This window comes from Labrus mixtus, chromosome 6, assembly GCF_963584025.1.
Source record: "Labrus mixtus chromosome 6, fLabMix1.1, whole genome shotgun sequence".
In the NCBI taxonomy this organism is placed as follows: domain Eukaryota; kingdom Metazoa; phylum Chordata; class Actinopteri; order Labriformes; family Labridae; genus Labrus; species Labrus mixtus.
The window spans coordinates 12,590,718-12,610,577 of NC_083617.1; the positions used below are offsets into that span (position 1 = coordinate 12,590,718).

Below are 19,860 nucleotides of genomic sequence, written 5' to 3' on the forward strand. Positions count from 1 at the left end.
CAAAGTAGTGCATCCATACAAGCTAGATTTTCCCACAACAAAGTTTTGGCGCAGCATGAGCGCTCTGTCACGACGGCCTGAAATCAAACTGTTAAGTATCAGTATGATACGCTGGCATGTATTTGTAGCGGAACATCTACTTCCACACGACTGGGGCAGCACTGTCTAATCCTTCATTTGATACCTACAATATCCCTGCTGCTGGAAGATGTGCAGACACACACGCATTCAACTGATTCACCAAACAGCTAATACAAGCTAACATAACCAAACCCTGTGAAGTTTGAACATCGACAGTGCAGTCTGCAAACATCAGCCAGCAACTTGTCAGCAGTTAGCTTCAGCACAGAAAGAAGGGGAAGAGCGGCACAATCAATGAGGAGACAGTAGAGAAGTTGGATATTAGATTAGGAGGGAATGGGACAATTTGTGCCAGTGAGTAAGTAAGTATAGCCCACCTCCTGTTTTAAAGCAACTGTGCAAATTCTTTGTCATTTGATCTTAAGGAAGCACACATTTATCTGGGGTAGCTTCTATATAGTAAAGCCTAGTTTCATTTAGACTGTCTACTAGCTTAGCTCACTTGATTTACTACTTTCTTGCACAATACTAGAGGTCTCTCTGAGTTGGAGGCAACAGATATGTCTGTTAAAGTCAAGTTTACTAAATAGTTCAGTCATTAAAATGAAAACTAAAATGACTACTAAATACTAAATAAACACAACAAGACAAAGGAAGAGAGGCACCTCAAGCAAAATTCATACTTATTGAAATGTTATAATCCAATGCACTTGGGTTTTCAACTGAATGCTGCAGGTACATGTCAGCTCTCTGGAAAGTAAAGGGCAGAAAAAACTTTACAGTTATTCTGCAGTTCTTAAATGCCATCTGGCCAATTGTGGTTTTTAGATAATAACTATTTTTTACCAACTCTCTGTTGTAACTATGATTACATTTTGTGCTCTGTGGGAAGCCCTGATTATTGCTTTAATGAGACAGCTAATGTCTTTTTTCTGGCAAGGCTGGGAGAGCTTTGAACTTTTCAAATTGAATCTGCTTGGGGTAAAAAAAAAAAGAAAAAAACAGCTACAGTGACAAAGCTCTTGGTTGAATTCAGCACCAGTGAGACTTGCTTTATTTTGAAAGTGTCTGTATGCAAAGTCTTCACATATCAAGAGATGTGACACATGGGGATAGAGAAAAGACATAAGAATGAAGAAGAAAAGCATTTGGGGTCCCCTTTTGGAGAAAATGACGAGTTGAGAGGAGAAATAAAAAGCAAAAAATCCAAAGATTCATGTAATAAATTTCTAACATGTTACAATTTTAATTTGACAGAATGCTTCTTGGCATGATAATGGTGATAATACCTCAGCTCTACACTCTGCTACAATTAAATGAAGGATCACATGAACGTGTTGGCATTATAAATTATTCTTGGCAGAGTGAGAAATCCCAGTTCAAAATCTATCCCGTGTGCTTGTTCACACATTAACATTTACAGTGATTCTCCCCAGAGTGCTCTTTAGGTTTTTACATCAAAATTACTTGAGGGTTTCTATAAACTCTCCCAATGCAAAGTAAATCTGCTCATGAAATTCCAGCAGCACTAGCAGCTATTTGAAACTCCCACAGGCTTATAGAAAGGAAAAAAAAAACTCTTCTGAGAGCAGCCCCTCTCTGTGCTGGGGTGTGACGATCTGTTGCGCGGCTTTTAGCTTCACATTGAACGTTTGACACTGAACAAGCAGCAAGCTCCAGGGTTGCAAACTGCAGTTCCTTGAATAGCCACTTGATGGGAGGCGCTTAAGTCATCCAATCCCCATTAGGCCCCATTTTAAGATGCCCAACTTTACAGCAAAATTAAACATGTTCACAGCCTGGTACAAATAAATGTTTTAGTCTCCATAGCTCATTTTCTATTCATGACAACAATGAAGGAGGTTAGCTTTTTAAATTTTGAAAAAAATTTAAGGCTTTAAGTTAGCACAATTTGTTGGAATTGGAATTAAATAAAAACACTTGCTTCCTGGTTTATTGTGCTAAAAGACTGTCGAGGAAGTCATTGCTCCAGTTTTTTTTGGTTAAGTGAAATTCAAGTATATTATTATTATTATTACTATTAACATGTTAGCACTCATTAGCATGTCCGCTGCACTGGCTGTACCTAGTTTGTTACCTCGCTTGGTGTTTGTCATACATTGATTTATTGTTGTGGCCGGAGTTTAGGACTCAAGATAGTTGTTGCCTTATGTATCTGCAGAGAAGTGAGCATGATGTGAATGAATGTGATGAAAGCAGCGCTTCTTTTAATTCAGTATGATTCATTCAAGAAGGTAGTCAACACACAAATTATTGAGTGACTGTATCCATTATTTATACAGTTTATGAGACTAAATGATCATAGATTTGTGGGAATCTATATTAATTTATCATATATAAGAAAATACAAGTCATTCAAATGATGTGTCACTTCCCACTACTATATCATTTTCTCTAATTGTGAATTTCTTCTTAACAACCTTGAGGAAAACACAAAAATCAGAAACAGCTGCACTATCAAGCTGTTCAGTTGGTTTCATGAAGACATAAACTGACTGAAAAAATTAAAATTATGCAGAAAAATACCTACATGAAATAATTTATGCTGTTGATGCATTTCCAGAAAAGATCATGTTTATCTTACATTCTTGTGGATGACAAGGACAGACTAGATTTCCTCCCTTAATAATGCTACCTGCTTGTCTTCACATACAGTAGTTATGCAGAAATGAGATGCAGTGTGGGGCCATATCTTTCAAATGTGGGTGTTACCATATCCCTGCAAATTATACTTCAAAGGAAGATATGAATAAACATGTGCACATGTTGGACACTCAGTGGTACATATTTGTGTGAGAGCAAGAAGAGAAAATAAAACAGGTAAGAAAAAAGGATCAGGACTCTTGAACGGCAGTTTATATTCATATTCTTTCCACAGGGGCTGTACTTTAATTGAACATTTTCTCCAGAGCTCTCAGACTGTGATAGTCTGTGTGCCGGGTACCAATACAGTACTTGTTTTCCAAGTGGTTGGCTTTGCAATTACCCCTATAACTCTTACTGTATTTTGAGTCTGCCACTTGGGAAATGGGCAATAATCCTGAGCCCACAGCAACAATTTCACAGAGACAGAACTTTCCAACAATATTGGTCGCTTTCGGTATAATTGCATCTCATATTATGCAGCGGGGGGACAAATATACAGAATGATATAGCCATTAACATACAGAAAAAGTAACTGTCTTTTTGACTATTGCAATCCAACAAGAAAACGAAGCACATAATTGTTCTGCAAAGACATGAAATGGCTAGACTGTCTCAACAATAATGATTATTAGACATCTGAGTGCTCTTTAGGAGTCCTAACAGGCTTGACTTTGTGCTCTGGCCTGATTGTTAGCTTATTCACTGAAACAAAAGGAAAACAAATGGCTCAACTTTGATATTTAAAGGACTTTTGACACTCATGTACAACTCTAGAGGTCACCAGATAAATGAGACAGACTTCCTGGCTGCCTTTTACGAGATTTTGCTTCCTGAAGAAATCAAAATAGCCCAAGAGGTTTACTGTTTCAATAATGCTACGCAAGACTCATAATCGCAAACATCCATCAAAGTTTATCACCTGCTGTCAAGCATGGAGCCTGTGATTTGGGTGCTGCAGCTGAATCACATAAAGTGAGAGGGTCTTTGTTCTCTACACCTGACTGTACTGAATATTTGGAAGCATAAAGGACAAGGTTAGAGTGATCACAGAGGCCGGGGAGCAATCAATTACGCCAACATTTAGCTTTTCATCTGTTTCCTCCTCATCATCGTGATAATCACTGCTACCTCCGCCGCCATCAGTCGCATGATGTCGAAGTTATTTACCCTTTGAAGGCCCTTTCCCACTTTTTAAGAAGTACCTCGACATTGATTTATGTGACGGGATAAGCAGGCTCCTTAAATACACCACAGTTTTTAATTCTCTGGCATTACTTATGAAAAGGCAAATTATTTATGAAAAGCTCTTTAACTTCAGCAGATGATTCATACTTGGAAGAGTAATAACAATCAATCAAGTGAAGAGCTTGCCAACTGCCCTCGATTCTCCATTTTAATACCAGAGTTTGTATATACAACCATTCTTCTTGATTATTCCACCCTACAGTGAAATATGTACCTGAGGGGGGGGGTTATTTAGACTTTGGAGGGGTAAACTACTTTGTTACTGTTGTTCAGCCGTTGTCACTAAAGTGCATGCACAGGCAAACGTGTAAGGACGGTTTCAAAGTCAGAGTATGGGTGAAGTATTTCACCAGCTTCCAGGAGACACATTGAATTGATCATGGACAGAGAGGGAGCCATCTATTATTAGCCTGTCAACGTGTAGCATTTACTCAACATGCAGAGCAATTAGTGCTTTCTTGATGTCTGCTGGATTTTCTCCATGCTCCATGGTAATAAGACCAGGTTAATAAATTGTGAAAAATCACATGGAGTTGCTGAACTGAGCCATACCAACTTATTGGTTTTGCTCCCAGCTGTGGAAGCGGTTTGGAATGCTACAAAAACACCTGCTACTACTATTTGAGTGCATTCTTTTTCATCCTATGCCCATGATAATGATTATTTCCATGTCCAAATTACAGCAGGAGAACAAAGGTACGTGATGGTCTAAAAAGTGTATAACATAATGGATCATTCTCTGGCACAAGCAGAGACATGACAGAACAAACAAAGAGAGAATATTACAGAACAAACAAGCTGGCAGAGAGGGCCGAGGATAAATGAACAGAGGAAGAGAAATGGAGACATAGACAAAAGTATACAATGCAATAACAGAAGAGGAGGCAAAAGAAGATGAGGTTATAAGAGGGGGAGAAAAAAAAAAGTAAGGGCAGAAAGATAAAGTGCCCATGTAGAGAGAAACAGGAAACCATTTAGATGGGAAAAACACAAAGAGGAAAATAGGGAATGTCCTGTAACAGGGACAGGAGGGGAAAAGAGAGACAAAGAGAGCGAGAAGAGGAGGGAACAGAGGGCAGGGGAGGATGAGATGTAGGACAATGATAGATCGTTTTCTGGCAGGCTCAATTTGTCACGCCGTTATTGGGAGGAAAATGGAATAGAGGAGCAGCAGAGGGGGTCAGAGGGAGAGGACAGGGGTCCAGGGGTGGGAACGCTAAGCCAGGAGGGAGCAACGGGTGCAGACTATAAGCGAGATAAACTCCGCACACCTCTTCACCTCTGGCCTTCAACGGATGATTACTGGGGTTACAGTACGAGATGATTCCATCCCAGTAACAAGTGTCACCGTGTACACCGTAAAACCAGTCAATGTGTGGATGTTCAAGTGGTTTTGCTTTGTATTAACGTTCCTTAATCCTTGACAACTCATTTGGTGTGTTAAATTATGTTTTTTGGTTTATTAATGATACACTTTGGATATTAAATGGACATGCCACCAAATTTGAACACTGGGCAAGGATGGGCTAAAAATATTAATAATATAAAATATTGAAAGTGTGAGATTGGAGCTTGAGCCATTGTGGATAATAGTCAGGATATTCTGGCCTCTCAGCTGCACAGATTCAGATTTTCGTTCCTCTTTTCAAGTACCCAAACTGTATTAAATTGCAAAACTGAATCTATACATGTCCCGTTTTATAAAAATGATTTGATTCAGTATAAAATGTTACCCTCAGACCCAGAAATACCCCTCTAGATTAAAGTTAGCCTCTGAGTTTCCAGAGTTCAAGACATTTTGTGGTTGACTTTTCAGTTTTCTTCATTTTAAAACTCTTTTCTCGCAGATTCTGACACAGAGCAGCTTCAACTCTAATGACTAATACCCTGATATCATTGGGCTTTTTAGGCTTGAAAACATACTACTTGAGTTTTTATTGTTTTGCTTTTCGAGAGTTCATTCTTATGCACTGTTGTCCTACGTTGGCCTTTTGGGAAATAACAAATTTCAGATTTACATAACCTGAGAAAAAAAAAAATCTGTGTTATGAATATGCATCACAGTAAGTGCATTTGCATACATACATATGCTTAACAGCCCCTTCATTATAAGAACACGTATATAATTTTATATGATGCAACATAAAAGCTCAGCCATGCTATATTTACGACAGCATCTGTTGACACTTATAGAAAGGTTAAAATTCATCTTCATGTTTATTAATGAAGTCTTAGTGGGATGTGATTTTGTACTTAAATGCATTCTATCCAAAAGGTGTCTCTTTGCATTTGGCTAACGTACAGAGCACAGCTGAATGTAATTGATTTCAGTTCAACACCTTTGCAAACTACTATTTCAATGAAAACATGAAAATTATGCTTATTTAACATTTTCAACCATACACTCTTTTTTTTTTGTAAGTGCAGAATCTAAGGGAGAGCTGTTGTGTGGCCTGTTACTGAATATTTGGGCATTTCATTGCAGCTATCATGTTAAATTTAGCATTTCTGAGACGTAACTTTTGACTTATAAATGGGGATATCGCCCAGAATATTTATCCAACAATAATGCAATCAGTAAACAGAATGACATTCTCAGATTCCACACATTGTCTGTTTATACAGCAGGATTATCTTGATACAGGATTTTCTCTAAAACTATGTCCTCTATTTAAACTTTGCATACATTCTACCTTCTTTGTAATCGCGCCCCCTAATAATCAGCTTTGTTAGTCACCTTCATAAACTCTCCATGCCTCTGATTCTGAATCACGTCAATCAACTATAACCCACTGTGGCCTTCATTTGTATTCTGGACCAGGCTTGTTGAATCTTGGTGGCTGCAAGTGTGTTTTTCAGTGTAAAAAAAAATCAAGCTGAAAAGCACTTTTGGGGCTTTGTAATTATACCTGGCCTCACTCATTAGCACTAAAGGGGGGGGTGTAGACAGAACTGGCAGTGATGGATCATGGGAAGGAATGAGAGGTGACGCGGTGAAGGTGTATGCACGTGTTTAGGCATCCTTCTGTGTATGCGTGTGTGCATGATTGGAGAGGAAAGGATGTTGTTTGTGCCAGCTCTACGCTCCCTTACACCAACACCATGCTCTCTGTTTCAGGTTAATGAGTCATGCTGGGATAAACATTTCCAGGTCGCGGCCAGCTTTGTTCCATCTGAGGGAGAGGAGGGTGAGCCCAGGTGCCAAGACACAACTGTGTAGGAAAACTTAGAAAAACGTGCGAAAATTAAACACACACATACTAAGAGAAACAAATATACCATAAATAATACAATAATTTATTTTTAAAGTTTCTGATTTATCTTATTAAAATGTGATTCTTCTTTTAAGTTGAAATGTCAAAAACTGGGGCAACAGTACACACAGGGTACGAATTGGAAAACAGCAAACATTAAGTGAAGTCTAGATGGGCGGGGGGGGATTTTACCGTAGATATTCCAAACAGGGAAGCTGTAGACGGAAAACAGTTTTCGGCCGCCTTGATAACAATTTTAAATGCTGCAGATAATGGCAAGAAATCACTTCTTAAAAGTAAACATTACTCAAATTCTGCCACAGATTGTAAGTCTATTAATAGAACAGGTAAAAAAAAATGCTTGTGCTCCCTGTCACCTTCACATTAAGCGCACATAATCTTCAAACGCTCATTTTGTTTCCAGCTCGCAACACTCTGACTTTGACAAGACAATTGTGAAGGACACAAAATGTTACAAAGTGGGAGCTCACTGTCAAAAGGCAACTATGGGTTTCGTGTCAGAAAAATATTTGTGAAGTCTGTGAGGCTATTGGGTGTGTGTATGTGTGTGTGTTTTTGCGTCCCACAAGCTGTCATGTCAACGGCACAGAATTCCCAGAGCAAGAAAAAGCCATCATCACTGTCTCCTTTTCCAAAGCACCTCATAATAGCCCGTCAACTTTGGCCGCTTTTAAATCACCGTCCACAAGCGCTTGTGACGCTATGACGGAAGAGTCCTTGGCATCAAAACACAATTCCTAGCAAGGGCAAATGTGTTTATTACAGTTCACACTACGGTGTCACAAGGGTCCATTTTTAATCAGCGATTCATGGTCTTGAGGCTTGACAAGTGAATCTGTTTCCAACACAGCTAGCTCTCCTGCCATGCAGCCAAATGGATGCAGATTACCAAAGCACGCCCATTCTCTTCTATTTATTCATAAAAGAGAACATAAAAAGACACTCTTAGCTGTGAGTTTTTGGCAACATGTTAAAAAGCAAATGGACAAAATGGAAAAATGAAAGGTATTATTTACTGAACTGAATATTTGTAATCATCAAGCCAGACAGTGTTGCCTAAGAAAATATTGGATAGAGCAAGATGATAAAATTGAGTTTTTGTGTTATAGTTGAGCTGAATAGCGTAATAACAGAACTGACCTCAACAGAGTCAGAAAAAGATTCAGAACATTTGCTTTGAGACGGCCTAGATACTGAGTCCTTCCATTTGAAAGGGATATTTGAACGTTGAAAAATATGTTTCAGCTGGCAGAGATGGTTCATGAAGTGGCAGATTCAGGAAATAGTAAAATAGTCAATAGCAATATATTAGCTATGACTTACAGAAAGGCAGAAGGGAAAGAGACTGGTACCTTTGGCATGTCAGTGTGGGGTTGTCTTTGAATGCTGTATGTACAATGACATATTATGTACATTTATATTTGTAGATTTAATGACAGTTATTTAATGGTATTTTTTGTAAAGGAATGTTGCTTTTACTGTATAATGCTGTGTGTAGGCTACAAGTAAAAAGCTGACAATTCTTTTTATTCCTGCTCAACACAACACAAATATAAACTGCCACCCTGAACAAGGAGAAAGCTGATAAATGTCAAAGTCTATGTTTTTCAAAATAGTTTAAAACCTTATTAAACATAGCAAGTGCTAATTCAAGAAACTGGCATTACCAATTGAAAATGACAAAAATCAGAGCTTCTCATTGTGAATTTAAAATGTAATTTGCATGATTTGTCATTTGCATGATTTGGCAGTGTGGACCTGGTGGAGACTTTTCATTCTAGTGTAAAGAGAAGCGCACAAACAAACTGTTCTTCTAGCTGAGATCATCTTAGCCGTCACAGCTGGAGAAATGGATAAAAAAATCCTATGAACAAGTTTTCATCTTTTCCGTGTTAGACATTCAATCTGGACTGCTTTCACACTTTCATAAGGTGCCGATTAAAACACTTACGGCTGTCAACATCAATTCCTTAATTATAGAGTAAAACAAAAACCATTTATCCCAACAAGCTTTAAAATCCTCCTCATTGTCTGTCAGATACCATACTCAGTTTCTCAGTTAAGCATCCTTATCTCTTTTGTCTCTTTTCACTGTTGCCTCTTTCCATTAGATTTCACCCATCACTTTTTCATACAGAGAAGCTCTATTATGTTGAAGGAGTCCCTTCAAGCTCATCATCTCTGACCTTTCCTTCCTGTACCCATCTCAACCTGTCCTTTATTTCTCTTCCTGTTTGTCTCCCCCTTATTTGTGCTCTTTCTTTCTCTCTCTATTTGTGTTCCTGTCTTCCTCTCTTTACCCTCCTGCCACCCTTTGCAGCATCCTTTTCCCCTCTCACTTTCCCTGGCAGCAGGCAGCAGTGCTTGTCACTCTTGTAGCTCAGTGAAGCTGCCGCACAGGAGGCAGACCTCACCGCGCCGCCTCTCTCCATCAATCAACAGGCCCGCAGTGCTGGCATGTCAAGTGACACCATTCTGTTCCCCCTCAAAACAACTACTTTAAGAAAATAGAGTCGTGCAAACAAAGAAAACAAACATATAAGGAAACATTACATGTCCAGCGTAGACCATAATACTCTCAGCTCCATGAGAATAAGTCCATAATATAAACGTTTTTATGGCATTTAATATTGAATATTTATTGCTGTATATTTGTACAAAGAAGTGGCACTTATCATTTTCAGTTTTTACATTCAGAACAGGTATCTCAATTTCTGAAAGCATTTTTAATCAGTGTTTGTGAAAATGAATCACTACCTCCCAAAGCCAGAACCCACAGAGCCAAAAATCTAATTTGGGTTTTGCAAAGATATATAGCCCAGAGCTGCACTATGACAATTACTTGCAGAGTGACTTTGGTAACTCATAAAATGTGTCACGTTTTTTGTACCTAAAATGCATCGTTTTATGAAAGTGATTTTGCAAAATGTTCACCAATACAACCCAAGGACGTCGAAATGGGAAAGCTGAAAGCCTGAAATTCCACTTTATGACCCTCTAAAAGGCTTGCGTGACTCAAGTGAGGTTTCCCCAATGAAGGGAACAGAGAGCAGTCGGGTGTCAGGAACGAGGCGGCTCTGGAGCTGACAGAAGACGCTACATCCTCTCATGGCCAAAATGAACAAGAGACGAGATGGCAACTGTCTGGACGGGAAAGCACAAGAGCCAGAGAAACCGCCAACACTGTCAATTACATATGCATGTTTTTCAAAGTATGAGTAACAACTGTAGCCGGAGAGTAGACTATGAAACGGACAGCAGACTTGTGATAGAAATGGTTACTCAGGAAAGTAGGGCAACCTCGGGGTTGGATGGAGCAGAATGTGTGACTATAAGGACGACTATTGCAAATGTACTTGTGTCCTTTAATGTAAGTCAAGGGAATTAAGAACTTTAGAATAAAGTTATTAATTTGTCCAGCTACATTAGTCCTTTGATGAACTGTCCGACTGACAAAGGTACCTCTCCTTCATCTATTTTTTTTCCCATCACCGTCAAATGACTTTGTGGAGAAATCTTTAGGCATGGACAGATAATGAGAAGAGGAGAAAATGGGACCCTGGGCTGAGGCATGTTAAAAATGCCCACCACCAAGACACCCAGGCTATTTAAAAAAAGATCTTTAAATCAATATTTAGGTTGTTTCTTTAAATGTTTTTTGTGCTCATCTTTGAAGTTGTTTTTTTTTTACTTTTTAAGGCCACTGCATTTGAGCCCTAACTATCTGTCATAAACAACCTACAATAACCAGACTGTTTGTACTAGTTTTGAGTCAGGTAGGTGTGTGTATTTGAAGTCACCTTGTTGTCTTTTTTCCTTTCTGAGGCCACATTCTGTGTCTTTGAAGTCCCTTTGTATCTCATTAGAGTTGCTTTGTTTCTCTTGTTGTTGTTGTTTGTTTAAGTTGTTTGTTGTCTTTTTGAGGTCAAATTCGTTCTTTAAATGTCAATTTTACTGTCTTTGTAGTTCTAACCCTAGTAAAACGAAGTCTTTGATGTTACCCATAACCAACCAGATGATAAATGAAAACGTTACCAACACTACTGTTAGTAGTGGTATTGAGTTACTTTGAAGGTACTTCGTTTGTCTTTGTATTTAGGTATCTTTGAAGATGTTTTTTTTTTTTGCACTTTTTGAGGCCTTATTTTGTGTCTTTGATCTCCCCGAGTCACTTTGTAGTAGGTTTTCTTTTCCATTTTGTTGCTTTTTTGTTCATCTTTGAAATTTTGTTTTGTGGGTTTTTTGTACAGTGAAATTCTGTCTCTTTAAAGTCCTCATGAGTCTCTTTGTATTTATTCCCTTAACCCTAACCCAACATGTAAGAAAGATACTCATAATCATCGTTAGGTCACAATTTTTTTTATTTATACTTATGCTTGAAGGAGATTTTCTCTTTTTGAGGTTATTTTTGATATATTTGAAGCACCTAATAGCCTCTAAGCAGTTGGTTGGTTTCTTTATGTTGTTGATCATCTTAACAGTCATTTTGCATCTTTTGCGTTTCTATCCTGTTCCTTTGAAGTCCCTTTAAATCTCTCTGAAGTGGTTTTCTCGTAAGTTGTTGTCATTTGAACGTATTTCTTTTTGTAGTCGTTTTCAGTCCTTTCTGTGTTGTTTTGTGTCTCTCCTTGTTAGTTTGAAATGCTTTGTGGCAGCTTTACATTTCTTTGTCGTCACTTTGTGTCTCTTTGTAAGCAGGTCTAGCCATCCATCCATGTGAGTCGATATAAAAAATGAATAAGTAAACAGTAGAGCGTAAAGAGGGGAGATGATGAGAAATAAAATGGGGCTTATGAACTTTGAAACGCACAGATGACTAATTCAGAAAAGAGCAGGAAATAGAGCAGGTCTCTGTGGAAAACAAAAGTATTACCGTGAGTTTATCAGCTTTATAAATGTCATACTTACAATATTTAACACCGCAATAAAGAACCCTTCACACATTTTCTAGATTAACAATATCATTAGTCCTCCTACTTAACTGAGTTTCCTAACATATAGATTATCAAAGTAAAAAAAAAGAGAAAATACGAGACGCCTGTGATGAATTTTTGAACAGGCATTTAGTCATCCTCTAATCACCATGGCAACTTTCTCTGTAGTGCTGAAACACTTCATAAGTACTTAAATCTCCAAGGCATCCTCATCATCATTCTCCATTCCGATATTAGCATATTTACATTTTCTCCCTCTGTATCTCTTGTGTGGATAGGGTACGATAAGTGACAACAGCTACCAAGGTATTAATGAAGCTTTGATGAATTAACAAATCTCCGACACTTCTAATATATTAACCAATCACAGGATCATTTAGGATATGTGCTCCACGTGAGGCTGTGCTGCTATCGCAGTCCCTGAGATGCCTGTGTTGGTAATTGTGTAATGAATGATAAAGAATATAATGTGCAAGATTTAATGAAGTATTAGGAGAAGAAAAGGATGCATGAGTGTGTGTTGAAACACAATTCATCAGACTACAGGAAAAGATCAAAGCAGTGTGTCATTAATAAAACTTGTAAACCTTGGTGTATTCACAACCTGTGCACTGATTTATTTATAAGTGCTTCATTTTTAGATTAATAGTGGAGCACTAACACAGCTAATTGGAACACAAGTGATGTTTTTCACTTACTGTTCATTAACACTTTTTCTACCATGTAAGCTCATTTTGATTAGTTGAAGAAGAAGATGTGCAGAGCTATCTCAGATTGTGTTTAAACCCATTTGAGACGTTGAACAATGTAGATTATTCTGTATTTCATTCTTAAAAGGCTTCAAATCAAAAACTTTGTTACAGACAGGATTGCAGTAAATACAGATTATGTCAGTTATTTATCCTCCACTGATCTTCCAATGCAAGGAAGCTTCAATACAATAAAAATTCAAAGTAGACATATATATATGTTAATAAGCATTTCAATTTATCATCATGACTGTTTCAGTTCCTGCCACGTATACTCCAGCACCAGCTCATCCTCACTCTCTCGTGTAAGTATGGAGAAGTAGATTTACAGTAGCCTACAGAAATGTCATAACTCAGGCTTATGGTTTGTCTTTTTTTCTCGGCAAGTGACATTACACAGAATCGGGCCATGGGGTCGCCGATGTGAGAAAATATTGTTTAAGATTCCAGGGAACAAGAAGCTAATAATAAATCAAAATTGGAATATTGAACCTTATACAACAGATTTGGTAGATACTTTTCGGCTGTAATTTGACAGTAAGACAAATTTGCAAACTGGGGTCTAAATAGAGACATATGGATGTCATTGGGACAGGACATTTTGCTTCACATATCATTAGAGGCCATCATCTTTTCATGATATTTGTGACTTTCAACAATATTTTTTAAGGGTTTTGTGTTTTTAATTGAATTGAATTTGCAGATCAAACCATGCCACATTGACGTCAGACACATTTTCGTTTTAATATGAAAATACGCCGCCTTACATTATGTCCATATTATTGGACATTTAACTTTGATAGTAGAAAAAATATGTTGCTTAATTGAAACCATGAAAGGTGAAGATTAAAAATGGGATTTGTGATTAACTGTGCATTTCATTATAAATTAACCAAAATTGGTGGAAAAAGTGTGGAAGACATATTGGAGCTTTGTTGCTGTTAAGTAGGCCTTGTATTCTTAATCTTCGACAATATTTTCTCAGCTATTGTTCTGCTGTCCATTAGAAGCCCAAAACCTTGGTTTGAGTTGGAGAATGTTTGTTGTTTCATCAGTGTAATGGATAAACTCTGGATAAAGAGTCGGACTGTGTTGTGTTTGCTGGGCAGAACAAGCCTATCTGTTAGATTTTTATGATGAAATATTTCTATTACCAGTACTTCCACTGCCACGCATCGTTATTCCTCAAGCACTACAGTTTGTTTAAATTCAAGATGTCTGACCCAGTGGTGATAAGGAGAAGATCGCTTTTGCTATTACAACCTTTCCCAATTATTCTTGTTTACTTGTGTTAATGTCAGTAATTATCACCTAGGTTCATATCAACTGGTAAGAGGAGAAGACAGCCAAGCAAATGAACTTTGAACCAAGCAAGGTGAGATGTGCATCAAAGTAGAAACTTAGATTCATTAACTCCCACATGTTCCAGCTATATTTAGCAAACACATTATGGAAGACGGAACTAGGAGAAAGGTTAGTTACAGCTTTCGAGTTGATATTGCATGAGCCAGGAAACTATAAAACCTCTGTGGTTACACACAGTCACAGTCAACAGTTGAACTGTGCCAGGGGTTATATCATGCAGTGCTGTTGACTTGTTCAGAAAAACAGAAAGCCAAGAAGACTGATTGAATGATTCATAGAAGAAATTCGGTGTATGCTGGCAAAATATATATTTGCTACATTTCATTCTGAATATTGGCACCTGAAATTTGGTTTTATTCTGGGAAACTCGACAGAAAGCGACACACATCTCAGTTTGATCTCTGCCATCTGCTTTGGGGTTTTGTTGGAGCTCAACATGGTTGCAGGAAGACAGTTGCATCTTGTTTCATCAGTTTTACCAAGGGAAGGGTCGCGAGTCTGGTCTAATTGGTAGGTTCCCAATTTGAACAAGGCAGTTTGTGTCCTATTTTGTTATCATTTGGTTGTTTGCTTTTTTAAATGAGTCAGCTTTCTTTACAGGGGTGCAAAGCAGGTTATGTTGCTTTTTCCCCATCATTTTAATAAAAAGGCTTGTTTTCTGCCTGGGTCTATTACTGTCTCTCTGCCCGTGGTTTCTGGTTCATGGATGGAGAAAAGTCTCAGTCAAGCAGCCTACCTGGTGGATGAAAACCTGTGCTCCTCGAGGACTCATGAGCAACACAGCCCTCCGCAAAGTATCCCGGTACCGGTTCAGCTCCTCAGTGCGCATTGTGTTGAAGAGATCAGTAAAGACACGGCTGACATTACGGTCCACCCTTTGCAAGGAAACATCCAGACCCATTCGAGACGCCTGGTCCATAAAGGTTTGCAAACCCCGGATATCTGAAGAAGGAAAGAGAGTTGTTATGACAATCAGTTGTTATGGGGGACACACACACAAACCGATAGAGACAGACAAAGACGAGCCCTTTTGGCAGGTTTTGTGCAAAAGAGAACTTAATTCCCTGAGCATTTCATCTGAATTATGGCTGCACAACCTGCTCTTTCAACACCTGCACATGCCCCCAATATTTTCGGGCTACGTTCCAAGGGCTTCCAGGCAGGTTTCATTCTTTGCTCCTGATCCAAAGCGTGACAAAACACAACAAGCCCTCCTGTCTTCTCTGTTTCCTGGGGGTTTACAGGATATGAAACTGCAGGCAGGTGTAGCTGTCCCCAGAGATCTCCCTGTGTGTGTGTGTGTTTACGTGTGTGTCTTTCACTGTACAGGAAAACCGCTTATAAGAAACTGGGCTGCACACACAAATCAAAGGTGATCTGCAGCAGAGGGCACACAATAAGCACACAAATCCCAGCAGTCACCATGTGCCAAGTCATGTCGCATTGTCAGAGGTGGGGGGGTAAATCGCTATAGGGCCAAACCTCTTACTGCAACTACAATGGCTGTGTTTGTGTGTGTGTGTGACTATGTGTGTGTGTGTGCTTGTGTGGATGGATGGATGGGTGGGTTTTCCCCTGTTGCCTCTCTGGAGGTTTGATGAGTCATCTGGTGCTCCAGTGCTTTAGTGCTGGAGAAGAGATGATATACAGAGACATAGAAAGACAAACTTGCTCAAGCAGACATATGGCTGAGTAAATGCAAGACACACACATTCCCACACACGATTACACACACACATGCCTACAATATCATACTGAAGGACTGGGCTGCCCTTTTTTTGAGCTAATATGGCACAAAGAACTATTTTACTCATGGCCAAAAAGTCTAAATTTAGACTAATAAGAAACCCATGACCTGGTCCGAGCAGCAGAGAAACATATGGATACATTTTCTCTGTTTCTCTGTCTTTAACTTGGGGCAAAGTGAAACAACATTCCGACCATATGAAGCAAATCAAGAAGACATACTGTAGATGCTCTGCTCATTTTTTCCCCTTCTCATCATTGTATTGAAGTTTATTTTTTAGGGTACTCAGAGGGAAAAAAAAAATGTTCAAAGGGCAGAACAAAAGATGAAATTAAAGCATTCATCATTTTTGAAGTCTCTCCAAACTCTTACTGCAGCACTCTTTGAAAAACAATTCCGAACACACAAACTTAGTCACACACCCCTGTTGGTTTCTTTGCCTCTAAATTGAAATGATTACCCTTGGTACTGTTACTTTGGATACAATGAGTAATAGCTCAACCTCTAACCAATTCATTCTTCGAGGAGCACAAACACAAATTGTAAGTTAATCACGGTTCCTTCCCTCATGTCCCTCGACTGGACTGTTGCAATTAATTTTGAGCTACAATATATTTGTTTTTAAATTCAACATTCATCTGAGGAAACATGTGGTTATATTGACTGCAGAGTTAGCATACAATCTGAGTCATGTGTTCTCTGTTCTTCTTCAGTGTGAGACGTCTCTGTTAGGAAACCTGGAGGCTGTACAACCGTCTGTGTATTTGTGATGACTCAATAAGAAAACAACTGACTAATTGTACACACAAATTAAGAAGCTGAGGAGTTATTGGTGCTTATTACTTATCCTACGGGCTTTCTCTCTTCTGCTGTCTGGAATGGAGTGGAAGCTATTATTGGTTTTACACACAGTATCATGTCTTTGAGAGTAATGACAAATGTTGCAAATCCTATGTGAATTAAAATAACTTAAAAAAAGATGAACTTTTGCAGACATTTAAACTAAATAAGGTTTCACTGTGAGCACACCAAACAAGTTTTTCCATGGTAACAAACTGTAATGTTGCTGTTGGTTGAAAACTTTGTATCTCCCCAAATTGCAAATAGGAAAAAAATGTTCTGTGGCATACAAAGTTTTTAATCCCAAGAAGGGCCAAGGGAAAGCGAGCATGCGATAACTTCTATCGATACCGAGATAGAAAGATCAGACTTCAAGGGCTGTGTTCCAAACCAGTAGCGAGCTTTTCCACCAGGCAACCGTGTCGGCCGTGAACAGGGCTGCAGAAAAGAGGATTAACTTGGAACCAAAGGTCTGATTTCTGGACATGTTTACCCCCAGCTCCATTTCTGAACGCAAATCTGCCTCTGAAAGTTTTCGATATCACAACTAGTCTGCCACTCCTGTATTTAGAGTCCCGCTCTGGTGCTCTGACAAATGACAAATGACAGGGGACTCGGATTTCTCTCAGATTTTTCTTTGTCCCTCACCCATCAAATTAAATAACAGCAAAGATAGATGGAGGAAGAGGAAGAAGAAGAAGAAGAAGAAGAAGAAGAAGAAGAAGAAGAAGAAGAAGAAGAAGAAGAAGAAGAAGAAGAAGAAACAGCATGACGTTTTTTCCAAACATCCTCCCCAGCTCTATCTCTGCTGAGTTGAAACTAAAGCAGGACTCCCTCTTGGATTGTAGTGATGCAGAAATGGGCATGTCATGATCAAAGGGCTCAGAGGTTTTAGTGAGCTCTCAGGCTGCATCGCAATCAAGGCAGAAAAGCCAGAGAAATGGATCCGCTACCAGCCTGTGTTTACTCCAAATTGAGACGAGCCTCTTAAGGCTATCACTGTTATTTAGACAAAACTTACCATAGGGACTTATGTGGAATTTGGATTAACTTTTGTTTTTGCAAATGTGAAATGTATCAGCCACTGAGTGTGTTATCTGCTACAAGAACAGTCACAACGTTGATCGGATTGCACCTATATGTGTGAAAGGTTCCAGGCTGATCATTCATAGAGATATAGGTCCAGGTGATTGCCAGTCAGATCTGAAGCTACAGCTTATGGGACTGCATATCAATGGAGGAAGAATGGTGGAAATGGTCTTAAATTCTCAAATGATATCTTGGTCAGCAAGGGACAAGGTCTTGGTGGAATTAACAAGAATGCAAGCTTGGAGCACGTCAAGGAGGAGGCCTGCCATCTGTAGAAAAATAGGGAGCTGCCAAGGCTGAATTCAAGTTTTAAAGAAAAGTCATGAATGACATAGAGTCATCAACTGTCAATAATGCATTATAGGGAAATTGAGTCATGACCCCACAAGAAAATGATAACAACAATCTGTTTTCCACAGGTTTAACACATACATTGACTTTGTGTTGCAGAAACCCAAAGACAGTTTATACTTCTTCTAGTTTATGGATGGGTAAAAGGAGTGTGGTTGAACATATTGGGGTTTCTGTTGAGCATATGTCATAAAATGATCACTAATGACCTTCTAAACCTTGTTCCTGGGCTATTTTGGTGTGTTCGGGCTCAGGAAGTATACATCTGTAACTGTCATTTCACTGTGGTCCATTTTTCTGGCAAGTCAAAGACAGCAGCAGTTTGCTACTATACTTTTGTTAGGCAAGAATATATTAGAGTTATTTCTTCTTTTTGTGGTCTAGACTACAAATGCTGAAAGCACTGTCAACAAAATGGTTCCAATAAAAGCATTCTGGTCTGAATGTAGAGCGGGCAGCCACAGAAACAGTCAGGGAAAGGAATCATTATTTCAGTCCAGAGCTGGTGAATAGTCACAAAGATAATGACTACAGTTATTGTGTTTTTTTGGCTTACAGCACGAGTTTTAGTCCAAGTGGGGAATAAAATTAATTGCCCTACTTAAGTTTGGCTGACATGCTTTTTGGGATGGCACGCTGCTTTTGTTGGATGGGAGACAGATAAAACAGAATGCAAATATAACAATAAAAATGGTAAATACACAGTCAGGTGGAAGAATCCATAATATAGAAACATCAGTCCTGTAACAGACTGTGGGTTACATTCAAAGTGTATTTTTTTAAGATTGAAAATGGACTCAAATAAATGGTTAAAATATTATGTTGAGATTCAGAAAATGGGCCAGTGACATTCTCTTGAACCTCGTCTCACCTGCATCAAGACTGAACAATAATGAGGACATATTATTTACTTTCCCATTTTGTAAAAAGGATAAATGCTTTATGTGTGATCATGCAGGATTTATTTCTTCAATTTCCTAATCAACATTCGTTAGCGACGAAAACGATGGAGCAATAATAAATATTTTATCGGCATCTCCTGCTTCCTATAAATTCCTACTTTCAAGGTGATTAACATTTTATCAACACTTCCTATTTTTTTTTTTTTTTTTTTATGAAACTTTACAGATGATGCAAAATGAGACAGCTGTTTAACTTTCATAACTGTGGCCCTAATGTTTATACTTCAAAATATAGCTGAACTGTTTCCCAAATTACTTTTCTCCTCCTTAACAAATCTTTGTCAGTGTCTTTTACTTTCTCTTGAAATGTCTCATCACTATTCTTACGGGGAGCCACTTAATGAAAGGTCAAACTACTTGCACTCTCTGAGAAATAACCTTACAAGTTTGCAGGAAGTGTGACAAACCGTATGGCCTTTGAAAAACATTAATTTTGATGAAATAACGTAAGGCGATAGAAAAGTGTTTTGAACAGGATGAGAAGCATCTTGAGTGCTCTCTTAATATTCATAGTTTTATCTCTGATCTGTCTCCATCCTTTACCTTCACATTATG

At 38.6% G+C, this 19,860-nt stretch overlaps 1 protein-coding gene across 3 annotated transcripts in view; it reads right to left on the reverse strand.

Moving 5' to 3' along the window:
* Positions 1 to 19,860, reverse strand: part of grid1a (glutamate receptor, ionotropic, delta 1a) — a 234,337-nt gene that overhangs the window by 69,737 nt on the left and 144,740 nt on the right. For all 3 annotated transcript variants that reach the window (XM_061040061.1, XM_061040062.1, XM_061040060.1), the window contains one exon: positions 15,053 to 15,258. In XM_061040061.1, the coding sequence (XP_060896044.1) occupies positions 15,053 to 15,258 (206 nt within the window). The remainder of the gene's footprint in view (positions 1 to 15,052; positions 15,259 to 19,860) is intronic.